The sequence below is a fragment of the Miniopterus natalensis genome, chromosome 15 (genome assembly GCF_054644295.1).
Source record: "Miniopterus natalensis isolate mMinNat1 chromosome 15, mMinNat1.hap1, whole genome shotgun sequence".
NCBI lineage: Eukaryota > Metazoa > Chordata > Mammalia > Chiroptera > Miniopteridae > Miniopterus > Miniopterus natalensis.
This window is the reverse complement of record NC_142095.1, coordinates 20,931,451-20,946,400: the sequence shown is the minus strand read 5'-3', so window position 1 is coordinate 20,946,400 and position 14,950 is coordinate 20,931,451. Positions and strand designations below refer to the sequence as shown.

General features: G+C 34.4%; 1 protein-coding gene across 2 annotated transcripts in view; it reads right to left on the bottom strand.

Moving 5' to 3' along the window:
- The window catches only part of HACL1 (2-hydroxyacyl-CoA lyase 1), a 32,924-nt gene that overhangs the window by 14,441 nt on the left and 3,533 nt on the right, over positions 1-14,950 (bottom strand). The window contains exons 3-10 of one of the 2 annotated variants that reach the window (XM_016219726.2): positions 13,874-13,914; positions 13,121-13,201; positions 11,881-11,953; positions 9,867-9,944; positions 8,612-8,706; positions 7,009-7,121; positions 4,118-4,253; positions 477-585 (exon numbers count right to left, since the gene is read on the bottom strand). In XM_016219726.2, the coding sequence (XP_016075212.2) occupies positions 477-585; positions 4,118-4,253; positions 7,009-7,121; positions 8,612-8,706; positions 9,867-9,944; positions 11,881-11,953; positions 13,121-13,201; positions 13,874-13,914 (726 nt within the window). The remainder of the gene's footprint in view (positions 1-476; positions 586-4,117; positions 4,254-7,008; positions 7,122-8,611; positions 8,707-9,866; positions 9,945-11,880; positions 11,954-13,120; positions 13,202-13,873; positions 13,915-14,950) is intronic. The other variant, XM_087824928.1, reaches the window with a different exon arrangement.

Genomic DNA, 14,950 nt, shown 5'->3' with positions numbered 1-14,950 from the left:
TCAAAAGGAGGTCAGAGTATATCCTAAACACTGTTTAATGACACAGGTAAAAGCAGGGTTGTTCAGAGATTTCTAACCAAAGGGTGTTTGAAAGTTTGGGTATCTAAAAGAGCAACTCAATCCCTAACAATGCTGAATGTTTTGTTCTAATCTACCATCCTATTTCAACTTTTTTGTCTACTTTTAAATATAACTGAACTATGAAGAAGGGGCAAATTATGCTTTTTCAAACTATTTAAAACTTGACTTTGAAAGTTTTTCTGGGTAGAAGTGAAGCGGTACATTGTTTCATAGGCTTGAAAAGGCACCTTGCTTTGGTACCTATAATTATGTTAGACAATTTATAAAATTCTATGTTTGTAAAAAGAGAAATGGTTCTTTATAAAAGCCACGAATAGAGCAGAGCCTATGATGGCTGAAAGGGAGAGCAATAAACTACAAATAGCTCTGATTTTCAATCTCTCTTCTCTGAGTACCTGGATAAACTTCACACCTGGCTGATATCTTGGAGGCAGTCCAAAATGCAATATCCAATTTAATCTGGCACCAAATAACACGATTACATCAGCGAGTTGCAAAGCCCTATTAAAAAGAAAAATCTGATATGACTAAAAAAGTATCTGTATTTGTTAACTGAATTATTCTAAAATTAGTTTCTAAAGTATTTGGAAAAATCTAAATAGTGTGGAACTTACATTAGTCTTCAGAATCAACTTCTATGGTAAATTTGACCTTTCAATCTAAAATAATCTATGAGGCCATTCTATTTAAATAGTAATATAAAAGATGAAATAAGTAGAAAAATATTACTGTAGGACTGTATCTATACTTATTTATTACTTTTTTATCATTAGAAAAATTAATACAAGTATACTGTAGATAATCTGGAAAAAGCAGGAAAATTATAAAGAAAAAACAAAAGCACCCAATAATACTGTAAACTTACAAGCTACTATTAACATCCTGGCATTATTTCCATTTAGTCTGTTTTTCTATGCAAGTATAGTCATACATAGTTGAGCTTATCTAATACTGTCCCGTGTACTTTTGCTTATACAAATGGTTTCCTTTGTCATTAAGTTCTTCTTAAATATGATTAAAGGTTACATGTTTTGCTGAGCACATATACTAAATTTCTTAAACCTTTTCTAGATTGCTGGATGTTTTCTTTGTTATTAATAGTACTGGGTTGCAAATCTTCATGCTTACATCTTAATACGCACTTCATATTGATTCCTAGAAGCATATATTTTTAAGATGACTGATTCACATTCCCGAATTGCTTTCAGAAAATATTATACCAAGAATATTTCCAATAGTTTTATAAATCTTATTTTTGTCATATAACTTCTAATTTTTAAGTTATTTTTATTTTGATATCCACACAGATATTAACACAGCCACCCTTGCTTTCTTTTTTGTTTACCTGATACACTTTTGCTTATTTTTATTTTGTTTCAGACGTGGTTCTTATAATGCGCATAACTGTTATCATTAGTGATCCAACCTAAATGTTTCTGCCTTTTTCAGCAGAACTTATAATTGCTGTGGGTTGTGTGTGTTTTTAACTTCTTTTCTGCTTCTTGGCTATTTCCCTTTTTTCCTATCTTTTGCCATAGAGCATCTGGCTGTTTTGCTTTTGTCTTCTTTGGTGGTATAGCCATTTTTTATTATTTCAAGTATATACGCAAAAAAGCTATCTTCCTACACTGTACTGGTCCTGTGGACCCAATTTAAACAGATCTGCTTATAGATATCTAAAACTGTTGAAATTGTTGATTCAATTAATTATAGCCTCTTGTAATCTTTTTTACACTATTAATGTCATTAAAATTATCTCCTTAAGCCCAGCAGGGCTTGGCTCAGCGGTTGAGCATCGACCTAGGATCCAGGTGATAGGGGTTCGGTTCCCGGTCAGGGCACATGCCCGGGTTGCGGGCCAGCTGATCAATGACTCTCTCATCATTGATGTTTCTATCTCTCGCTCTGAAATCAACAAAGATATATTTTAAAAAAAAAAAATTATCTCCTTAAAATTCCGCTGGAACAAAGAAATTTCAGTTCAACCCAAGTAAAAGTATATATTTTTTAAAAGCTTAGTGTGAGAATTAATTTTATTTCTGTACTATGTATACTAGTATAAAAAAGATATACTCTACTAAGATAGCATTAAGTGAGCAACAATTAAAGGTTGCCCAGCAAACATTACATTTTAAAACTCCTCAAAATTAATTTTAGTGCATGCATGACAATATAAAACATACCAAATGCATAATAGTGGTAAACTGTGGAGAGGAAGAGAGGGAATGGGATCACGAAAAATACGCATAAAGGACTAGAGGTAAATCTGTAATTTTTTGTTTCTTAAGAAAATAGAACCCTAAAGCAATGACATGTTACTTAATATTATGCTATGTTTGATAAAAGTAAGTAGTGGTTACATAAGTGTTCATATAAGTTATTCTTGTTTGTACACCGAGAATATTTCATAACTTTCAAGAAATTAATATATATATTAATTAAAACAAAAAGTGTGTTTTAAAAATCTAAAAAGAGGAGATGTCCAGTGCCAGCCCAGACTGGGTAAGCCCACTACAGCCTTGCTCTCCTACTAATTTCAACAGAAAACTCTTGAACAAAATAGAAAAGGCAACTACCTGAGGATTCTGAAAAGTAAACAGTAGTATGTGGACTGGGAGGCGAATCAAACTAGTGGCCCACACAAGGGGTGAGTTTCCAAGGTTCTCCTCTCCCTGCTCCCCCCATTTTGTATCTCCTGGCTTTGACCCAGGGCAGCCCCGGTTACAGAACTGGAAGGCAATGAAAACTTGTCTTTTTGGCTACACGATCTGGAAAAGGGACCTCGGTAAGCCTGACAACTCAGGGATTTCCGAAAAGCTCAGCATTTTCTTTTTCTCCTCTCCTCTCCCCCAGCTGTGCTCTGAGGGCAGTCCTATTGCATAGCAGCACTGTGGTAGCTCCCAAGCAGCTAAAATTCTAAGAAAAACATCATTTTTCAGGCAACAAGAACTGAAAGAGTCCCCTGTTGTCTGAAGAGTATTGGGGCAGTCCCCCTTATTTTTTATTGTTCTTTCTTTCTGCCACTTTGCCTCAGCAAGGGCCAGGAAAAGGGATTCCTGGAAATCAGAAGGGGAGGGGGACTACTTCCTACAGAGAAAAGAAATCCCTAATTCTGGATATGAACTGGCACAGGTCTGGGGAACCCCTGGGCTGTGCATGTGTAGACAGACCCAAAACTGCATAGCAAAGGCTTTGTCACTGAAGTGACCCTGGAACTACTGCCCAAAGTAAGACAGGACTTGCAGCCTGAACATAACCATGCTAGCTGCTTTCTTAAAAAATTTTTAAAAATCAACATTCTACAGAAAATTTCAATATAGCCTGGCATCTCACAACATAATATTCCAAATTCCAGGTTACAATCCAAAATTAATACAAAACCACCCAGGAAAACGTGACCAATTCTCAAAAGAAAAGATAATGAATAGATGCTAATTCTGTGATGATATAGATGTTGGCATTAGTAAACAAAGACTTTCAAAAAGCTATCATAACTATGGGCAGAAGGTAAACAAAAATACTCTTCAAATACATGGGAAGATACACGTTTTCAGCAGAGAAATAGAAAATATAAAAGAGACAAAGGGGTTAAAAAGAACTGAACAGATATTCAGGAAACTATGGGACACTATCAACATGTCTAATATTTTTATTATTCCAAGAGAGAGAAAAGAGATTGAAGAAAAAAATATTTGAAAAAATAATGACCAAAATCTGTCCAAATCTGGTTAAAGACACAAATTTACAGAGTCAAGAAGGTAAGAAAACACCAAACAGGATAAACTAAAAGAAAACCATATCCAGACACATCATAAACTGCTGAAAACCAAAGATAAAGAAAAATTTGACAGCAGCCACAGAAAAACAATGTATTACATAGAGGGGCTCTTTAAAGTGCTAAAAAGTCTAAAAAGAAACAGTGTGCTTAAAATTACATGATTCTTTCAGAACTTCTAGATCATTAAAGTCACATAATAATTTAAATTAGCCTAAAACCTGCCAAGCCACTGTATTTAAAATCTGGAATGCTACGCACCTGGATCGGGCAGCAGCTACACAATTTGGATGATTGTCAGGGATAACACCCTTGCCCATGGGGGTGGGCAAAAATGGCAATTTACATTGCTCCACCAATTTCCTGAGTCCCTCCTCTGCATGGGCATAAGCAGCACCTACAAGAAATGCAAATGTATTGGACAAGTCAGTTAAGCTACAGACACTGACCCTTAAAACAGTTCATGTGAGACTCCTTTTATTATTATTATTTTTTTAATATATATCTTTATTGATTTCAGAGAGAGGAAGGGAGAGGGAGAGAGAGAGAGAAACATCAATGATGATGTTCCTCCTGCACGCCCCCCGACTGGGCCCGCAACCCGGGTATGAGCCCTGACCGGAAATCGAACCTTGATCTCCTGGATTTTACGTCGATGCTCAATCGCTGAGCCATGCCTGGCCAGGCGAGACTCCTTTTAGAACTTGTCAAATATTCTCCTGCTTGTATAAGGCTTAAACTCAAAATAAATGACTATGGTTCCTATCTTTGGTATTTAAAAATGTTTAAGAAAGCAATAGTTCTGCCCTGGCTAGTGTCACTCAGTTGGATGGAGTGTCATCCTGTGCACTGAAGGGTCATGGGTTCGATTCCTGGTCAGGGCACATACCTAGGTTGTGGGTTCGACCCCTGGACGGGGAGCATACAGGAGGCTACCAATCAATGTTTCTCATATCAATGTTTCTTTCTCTTTCTCTCTCCCCCTCCTTCCTTTCCTCTCCTGCTCCCTTAATCTCTCTAAAATCAATAGAAACATATCCTCATGGAGGATTTTTTTTAAAAAAAGCAATAGTCCTAGTTTCTCCTCCACTAATATTCTCAATATTTCTAAAGGATGCTACCTCATAACAAAAGTTGCATCTCACGTCTCTTGCTGCTCTCAATTGCCCGTTCTATGCTACAGTTCTGCTGAATTACTAATCACAATTCCCTGAACATACTCTTTACTGGTAGGCTCACGTAGGCAAGGAAGGACTCTGCCCTCCCAGGGGCAGGCTCTGTCTAACCTCACACGTTGCTCTCTGCCACCAGCTAACCTGGGCTGCGACGTCCTCGAGTAGGCATGGAAATTCTAACAAGGGGCATATGTTTCTAAAGCTCTGTAGATCTCTTCATAGACTCAGTGTTGTGACTGCAACAGGGCTGACCCAAGTGGGTCGCATATTTGTATGTTTACAGTTTGTGCCTGCAGAATAACCGGATGCCCTGTTTCGATGACACTCGAGACACCTCACTGTTAGAATAAGAGGGATGATTTCATTTCCGATGTCATCGAGGCCACTATATCTCTTTTTAGCTCTTTAGTTTTAGACTCTTTCTCAGGGCTAGTAAAATATTATTCCATATTCAGAATTTAGTTTTCTACTGAATCCCAGCAAAGAGTGTGGTGTACATCCAGATTCAATATAATGTTGCCTCATGAAACTGCCTTAGACAAACCTTTTCTCATACATGTAGAATGAAAAGTCGCTCCTTTTTCTCATCCAGAAAGTTTCCGTGTAGTCTCCTTCTTACCGCAGTATCTCTGCCCACCCAGTTCTCTCTTCCCAAACTGCCTTGGCCCTTTGCCCACTAAGTGACCTATTGCACATTTTTGGAAGGCGTAACCTCAGTGTCATCTCTTCTGAGTATTCCGCCCACAACTAGCTACATGAGCAAATTGCTGCTTCCCTTGAGAATCCATCTCACTTTTCCATACACACCACTTAAGAATATACTGCACTAATTTGGTACCAGGTCTAACTATCTACAGGTAAGGGGACCATTATTTCTCCGTACACCTCAAAAACGTCTGTACTCCCTACCTTATAACTGCTCACTAAATACTGGTTAAAGAAAGAATGAAAACTAGCAGCCGCTAAACTCTTTCTACTTATTGTGTTATTTAGTTATAACACTACTGCTGAGGTAGTTAATATCTCTTCTTTACAAGGGAGGTACTTGAGACTCAAAGCAGTTGTTTGCCAAGAGCAGAGAGCTAATACATCGTATAGCTGCGTTCAACTCAGCTCTGACTTCAGTTTTTTTCTTTTGTCCATCATTTCCATTAAAACAATTTTTAGTTTCTATGTAGTTAGTCCCTTAGTAATTGACAACTGACTCACATGGTCATAAGTGACTCACAGCCTCCTCAGTTCTAGAACATAGAATGGATACTATAATAAATTGCCGAAAGGAGTATAAATTGGTACAATATCTTGGAAGAAAGCAATTTGACAATATGCACCAAAAGCCTTAAAATATGACTACCTTTTAACTTAATTTCTTTCTGGGACTCTGTCTTATATCCTAAATATGGAAAAAGCTTTAAGCACAAACATGTTTGTCACAGCTATTCTCAACAAACAGAAACTGGCAAAGATTTAAATATTTGCCAGTAAAGTCTTACTATATACATGAGTAGACATTAAAAATTAAATTTAGGGGGGAAAAATTAAGACCATGAAAAAAATGTTGCTAAGTGAATTAAGTAGAATATAAAACTGTCTATGTAGTATGATCACAATATAATGAAATATATATGCCAAAAGCAATAGAAAAGTACTACTTGTTTAAAATGGTTTCTCTTGGATGAAGGGATTTCTTTCTAATCTTTTGGATTTTTCCAAAATTTTTTATAATAGGAAAAAGATGTATTTTACTCATAAAACCAAAGAAATGCAATACGTGATATTCCCTCAAAAAGGACAAGCAAGAACGGGCAATCTAGAACTATTCTATGATTTCAAAACTAATAAATACTATATTGGATGAAGAGAACTCTTATTCTAATTTCAAACATTAGAGTAGCTGTTAATAATGAAGACAACTGCTAAACAGAATCAGCATTCTTTTGAAAGCCTAGCAAGATTTAGAGTTTCATCCACTGCTACCTTTCCCGATGATAAGAAGGGGCTGTTTGGCATTTCTGATGACAGATGCTGCCTTCTGTATGGCAGAAATTTCTGCCATACTAACTGGAGGTGGCAAGCAGCACTCCACGTACCTGGAAATAAAGAGCTATGTTAATTAAAAGAGACGAACTTTCAAATTTATTGTGAAAATATAAAATATATAAAAGGTAGAAAAAATACAATAAATTCCATATTCCCACCATGTAGATACAGTAACTAATATCATTTTACCACATTTGCTTCACACGTACACACACAAGCATGCAAGAATTTTTTTTCCTTGACCATTTTAAAGTAAATTAAAAACTTCTTAAAACAGCTCTAAAAGATACACTTTCTCCTACGTAACCATAATATCCTTATCACATATAGTAAATTAACAGTTATTCACTAGTATCATCTAATAGTCAAATGAGTAACTTCATTGACAAGAAATTTGTGTTAATGGCTTTACATTGTAGTAGTAACTGCTGTTGTAGTAATGGTAAAAAACATACTAAAAGCTAATATTTAATACCTATTATGTGCCATTTATTCTCATTTAAATTTCAAAACAATGAGGTTAAGTATTACCATTATCTTCATTTCACCACTGGGGGGAAAATTCAGAAGTAACTAACTTGTGGAGGGCCAGGGCATGGGTCAGAGACTGGACTGACCTAGGTCATTCTGTCGCCAAAGTCCATGCTTTGAGCTACCTCACTATATTTTCACTCACTGGGTAAGTCAATATTTTAGTACCACAATATGCATAAGTAAAAGAAATATTAAAACTGTATAGCTAAGTATTTCTGGACACCAAGTCCTCAGTGTTGTATTTCATTTATTCTAATTAATAAACACCATATTGTTCAAAAATTGGGCATTATAATACCAAATATTCAGATCTTTACAGAATTGTATTTTGAGTATCATATTCAGGTATTATGCAGAACAGATGTCCTTTTGCTCTGACTCCAATAGAAACCACTCCTTGGAATAGTGAGTATACAGAAATACCCATTTTCTCTCTGCAGTCTCTAGAGGGCCACTTGGCTCATGATAGCAGGAATGTACTACGTGGTCCCCAGGGTGATGCATTAACCCAAGGTCACATCCTTACCAGGGGTGACTTAGATACCAATGAAAAATGTTTCTTATCCTGACTGTTTACTCAGTGTTTATTTAAGGAATACCCATCTGGTGTTGGAATATTTTTAAATCCACTGAGACAGACTAAGAATTTTTATGTTGAGTTCTAATAATTTTCAACAGTCTCCTCATCTCTTGGTTCACACTATAAAGATTCGAAAGTCATACTACATTAATGAGAATGTATTATCTATGGGTACTGAAAGAATAATTTCAAATGAGGAATTCAGGAAGCTCTAAGTATTTGATTTAGTAATTAAACCCCAAAATAATTACTAAATAATACCATTTTAATTCAGAGAAACCCTTTGGCTAGGATTCAGTTTATTTACTAAATCGTCAAAAATTAAGACAAATGAAGATTAACTTATAAACTGCTCAGTAAATTTTATTAAAGGTAAGCATTATAATAACACATTTAAGAAAAAAATCTAGCATAACTATTACTCACTTTATAGAATTCACATTCACTTGCAGGTTCACAAAATCTGCAGGTATGTCAACATAGCAAGCACCTGGACGACCATAAATACTGCTTCTCACAGCCTAAATTTATTACAAATAGAAGAAAATGTTTTAAAACTCTCAATCCTTATTATCATATTCCACTCAAAGAAAACTTAAAATTGTAAAATAAACAGTTTTAATTTTTCTGGACATCCTTAGTTGGAGAAGTAAACTTTTAATTAAATTTGAAGTACCCTCTATTATTTCTATATACAGTTGACCCTTAAACAATGCAGGGGTTGGGGCACCAATCCCCCATGTAATAAAAAAGTATAATTTTTGAGTCTCCCAAAACTTAACTACTAAATAGCCTACTTTTGACCTTATCAATAACATAAACAGTCAATTGACCCATATTTTGCATGGTATATATATTACATATTGTATTCTTCAATAAAGTAAGCTAGAAAAAATGTCCTTGGGAAAATCATAAGAAAGAGAAAATACATTTACAGCACTGTATGTATTTATTGAAAAAAATGCACATACAAGTAAACCAGTGCAGTTCAAACCCGTGTTGTTCAAGGGTCAAGTGTATTTTAAGAGATTTTTGTTTAAAAGGAGATAAGAAAGTACCTACTCACTTAGAGCTTTAAAATTCACATTCTATCCTACTTTAGTCTTAGAAATTATCCACTAGGCTCTGCCAGTCAAGTCTTCATAACATGCACTTTCACCTGCTTCCTAATCCTGACTTGGCAGTTTTCAGAAATTGTGATGTTCTAACATGTGTCAAATGATTTCTATAACACATGGTTTTGAAAAAGCTCATATGTAACTTCACATATAAATTTATTTAGTTGGTTAACTAAAATTATACTATGCTGTTTAATCAGCTAAGAAAAGGTTTTATATGCATTAGTACTAATTTCCAAAAACAATCTTTTGCAAAAGCATAAGAGAAAAAGGCACTCAGGGTTCCATTATATCTTTCTTTTTACTTTTCCATAATTAAAAGCAATTTTAAAAACTAAAGTACAGGAGAAACCTTTTCTTCAAAATGACTTATTTTATCTGTTTCTATAATTAAATATAATGGCAGTGGACATTAAAATGTATACAGCTCTCTCACAGTATCATTTTTAACTATCTGAATATGTTCCAAATTGTTACTCACTCAATTCAGAATAAAAGTGACACAGATATGAACAACTGAGAAAAACCAGTTGACTCAGAGGGCTTGTAATGAAATACTGTACCTTCTCGATAACAGATGGAATAGCTTCTACGCTGCTTGGCCGGACAGAGAATTTGCTATATAACCTACAAGCTTCAACCTATATGCAAAAATAAAATCACTTAAAATTCAGCTCACAGATCATATTACTCTTCTGAAGGAAGACAAAATGTTAAGTCATTACTTTCTATTGTGTTCTGAGGCAAGATGGAGAAATGCATTTTCTAGACTGTTTCTTAAAAGCCTATTTAAAGCACAATCAAATTTCTGCCTCAGTATGATTCAGGAAACAAATCAAAAGAAGACACCATTTTCATTTCTCAGATTGGCAAAAATGAAAAACTTAGATAATACAAAGCATCCAGCACAACACAGAAAAACAGGCACTCACTGCTGGTGAGAGTATAAATGGGAAGGGAACTTGACAATGTCTTATAAAAATTAAAATGAGTATATCCTTGGAACCAGAAATTCCACAGCCCGGAATACACAACTTCCTCTGTTACATCTCAGTACAATAATAATATATTCTTACATTTCTGACAGTTTTCCTGTAAAATATTTTATTGGTATATTTTTGGGGTCATGTAAATTCAGTAGTGTTAATTTTTCACTGTTTAATGTACTTTGAAGCATTACATAGAAACTGTTTCTTTTGATACTTTTTGGTATGAAATATATGGAACAACTGGTAATTTTATTCCCACAAGCATGATAGGATTAAGATTACTTCCCAATTTTCTGTCTGTTCATAGTCATGTCATTTAGTTTTAAGTATTTCCACAAGAAGATAGTTGGATCTTTCTATTCCAACTTTTAATTGTATCTAATAAACTTCATTATTTTCCTTTTGGGAAAAATATTTGTAATGGACATTATCCTCAAATATAACATTTTCTTTTCTTTCTTTTTTTAAAATATATCTTTATTGATTTCAGAGAGAGGAAAGGAGAGGGAGAGACAGAGATAGAAACATCAATGATGAGAGAGTCATTGATCGAGCCCACAACCCGGGCATGTGCCCTGACCGGGAATCAAACCCCAATCGCCTGGATCCTAGGCCGATGCTCAACCACTGAGCCACACCCGGCCGGGCACATTTTCATTAGTTGTATACAATTAGTTGTATATGATTAGTTTCAATCATACACGAAATTATATGTTGATATTTTGAAATTCTCACAATGATTCCTGATTTACCAACACACTTGACCTAATAGTTTTAACTCTGTGCTGTAAATGCTCAAATATATCCATATTTTAAGTGTTAATTATCTTTCACTTTCACCTATTTGCTTTCTACAATTATTCTTAAAACTGTAGCATTCGCTGACAAATTCTTTCAAGTTTTTAAAAATTTTCAAAAACTTTCCTTTAGCCTCCCAGATAAAAATGAACTTGTCCAAAGTCTACTAGTAGTCATTTTGAATAGGATTTTTCCTCTCAGTGTTTTACTTCCCCAAAGTCTGAGAGGCATGGTCCAAAATCATTTTCATTCCTGTCTTATTTTGATTCTTTGAAGAACATATTTTTAGAGTTTAAAAGCCTGACCAAAAGGTGTATTTCTCAGAAGACTGCTCCTAGCAGAGTCTAAACTTTCTTAATATCCACACTGAAATTGTCTTATAGTTCAGGAATTTTACCTTTAAATTACCTTAGGTAACTCTCTTTCATTTTAATTGTTTATTTTGTAGACAGGACTTTTTATTTCTTCTCCATAAATCTTTTTTTTTTTTTTTTTTTTAAAATATCTTTATTGATTCCAGAGAGAGGGAAGGAAAGGGAGAGAGAGAGATAGAAACATCAATGATGAGAGAGTCATTGATCGAGCCCACAAGCTGGGCATGTGCCCTGACCGGGAATCGAACCCTGATCGCCTGGATCCCAGGTCGACGCTCAACCGCTGAGCCACGCCCGGCCGGGCTTGCATTTATTTATTTAAAATTTATAGTTGACATACAGTATTCTCCTCCATAAATCTTAGTAGTGTATAATTATGCTACTAAACTCTAGAGGAAAATCTTAGAGTTGGGTACCTGAGGAAACTCCTGGAAGGCTCCCATTGTTTCCTGACTTCTTTCAGAGGAACCACCAATCACAATCAAGGGCCTGAAATATTCATTTTTAAAAGAGAATTACAAATTACATCAACTTGTAAAATATTCAGCAGAGGGGCCAATGAATAATAAACACTCAATGAATATTAAAAAAAATAGATCGAATGAGAATTTCATTTTCCCTTAAAAACTGTAGATTTTTTAAAAATTAGGAAAAAACCTGATGTCAGAGAACGCTTCCTCAATTTCAGAAAAATCTGAAATTTATAGTTAATTTTTTTCCTCCATGCCCCTCTCCTCCACCCCTTTTGGATGCTATGCTAAACCTCTAGGTGTGGCGACGTACAGTAAATCTTTATGCCCTTCCTATTATTCTTGGGATTAAGAGGAGAAAATCTGTCACTTTCCTAAGTGAGTCTACTTGAAAACGGCAGAATGAGAGCAATTCCTCAGCAATAACATTCTTATTGTTCAAGAAGGAAAAAAAGACAATATAACAAAGCTAAAGTTACTCAAAAATATCAGACCCAAAAGTAAATAAGAAAGAGAAAGGGAGGAAGAAAGGGTAGATATAACTATAAGAAACAGGGCAAGAAAGAAAACAATGTCCTTCCCAAGAGGGAGATTAAACACTTTGTGAACTGATGAAAAGATAACCCTCTTTAACATGACCTTATTGGTAAAGTATCAGAGATGGGGTTTAGGACAAGATCAAAGAGTAAGCACTAAGCGGCTTATAAAACAAACTCAATAAATACGAGAATTTCAATTGTCTTGCTAATTATGTAACAAAAGATGAAGAATTAATTACATTCTTGTATACTGATCTGGGATCTTTCACACACATTCAAATACAAAACAGATATACATATACAGGAGTGAGCAAAAGTAGGGTTTTTTTGCCACTGAGACATTCTTTTGAGTTAATAAAGCTATTGTAATATTCATAACCTGCATGTCTTTTTCCATACGAACAACTGGAAACTTACTTTTTGCACACATCTGTATATGTGTGTGCATTCAGTGTTTATCTCTAGGTACAGGAATTACCGATAGTTTTAAAATTTTCTTCCTAATACTCTTCTTATTTTTTTACTAAACAATTCTCTTAAGCACTTGATTCCAAGTCTTCCCACCCCAGATCAGCAGTTGCTCCACCAGGTAAAATCATGCATTGACCTCTTTAAGAAAATGTTTTCAATAATAACAATCTAATTACCAACAGTTCATGTTTGCATTTGCCATACCACCCAAGGCGTGCAGGAGACCTGGGCCAGAAACAACAAGGCATACTCCCGGCCTAAAAGCAAAACAATTTATTTTATTAAAAGCAGGTCAAATACAATACTTCATTCATATCACTTAGGGTGAAACATAGTAACCTTCTTGGACTTCAAAGGAAGGGAAAAAAAGACAAAGATATTAGTCTTCTTGCAAGAAATAAGGTAACTACCATCTTCACATTGTATCTCACTAATCTCTTCATAGTTTGCTCCTATTATACAGGGTGTCCAAAAAAATGTGTACACACTTTGAATAATTATTAATTCCAATGGGTTAAATCTGACAAGAAAGAAACATCAATTGAGCTATCAGCTGTTAAGGGTGTATACATTTTTGGGGAACACCCTATATTTAGCTAAATCATGATGACTGCATACAGAAGCAACATTTTGATTGCTGAGTACATTTTTGAATGAAAAAAACGTGGTTTTTACATTTTTTCTTAAAACGTAAATATGTCAATTGATCTTTGACAGAAAGTAATTCAGAAATGTAGTGTTCTGCCCAAATTTTTAAAACTGAACTTGAATGCTTTACCCTAAACGACATTCTAAGCTTAAAACATCAAGGAAAAAGGTATCTTCATATAATTCAGTTTGTCATTTTACATTTATAAGTATTTTCTTAGGAACCTCTGGTTAAGACAGCCTTTAAAAGAAATTGAAGTAAAACATATACTTTAGTTTACCTGCCTGTCAGATATCCAACCGCAGAGGCAGCATAACAAGCCTACAAAGAAAAAACACTGGGACTTGAGCATATTGGGATCCTTATAGTAAGTGCACATATAATAATTTACTCTTACGTAAGAGACTAGAACTTAATTGTAAAGGAGGAATTGGAACACCTTCCATTTTAACACATAATGTTCTACCATAAATTTCAAATAGTAGTTTAGATACTGAATCTAGTTTTTAGTATTTCAAGGAATTTGTCCATGTGACTTAGTTTACAAATAATATCCTCTTACAATTGCTTAAATATCTTCAGGATCAATAGGAACATCCTCTTTTTTATTCCTAATATTGGTAATTTGTGCTTTTTCTCTTTTCTTCCTCATCAGTCTTGCTAGGGATTTATCAAATTTATTAATCTTTTCAAAGAATCAATTTTTGGCTTCATTGATTTTTCTCTGTTCATTTGTTTTCTTTTTTATTTATCTTTGCTTACATTTATTATTTTGCTCCTTTAATTTTGTGTTTAATTTGGTTTCCTTTTTCTAGCTTCTTAAAATATAAACTTAGAGCACTGGTTGTTGATCTTCTTTACTAATAGATTCATTTGAAACTATCTCCTATAAGAACTGCTTTCGCTGTCACAAGTTTGGTATCTCATTTTTTTCATTATCATTCAAATTTCATCATCATTCAATTCAAAATATTTTCTAATTTTCCATTGTGATTTTTTTCTTCAATACATTGGTCCATAGTGATGTCTCCTTTTTCATTCCTGATATTAGTAATTTGTATTTTTTTCTCTTATATTCTTGATCCATCTACCCTTAAGTTTATTGATTTTATTAATCTTTTCTCAAATATTTACAAAGTATTAAATGTGTTATTTAATTTTCAAATGTTTGGGGATTTTCTAGTTATCTTTCTGTTACATACTGAATTCTAGTTTATTTCCACATGGTCAGGTTACATATACTGTCTGGTTTCCGTCCTTGGGGATTTGTTGAGATTTCCTTGATGGCCTACATATGATTAGTTTTTACTTTTAAACTGTATTTCAGCTCATAATAAGAAGAAAGAGAAGGTGCTAA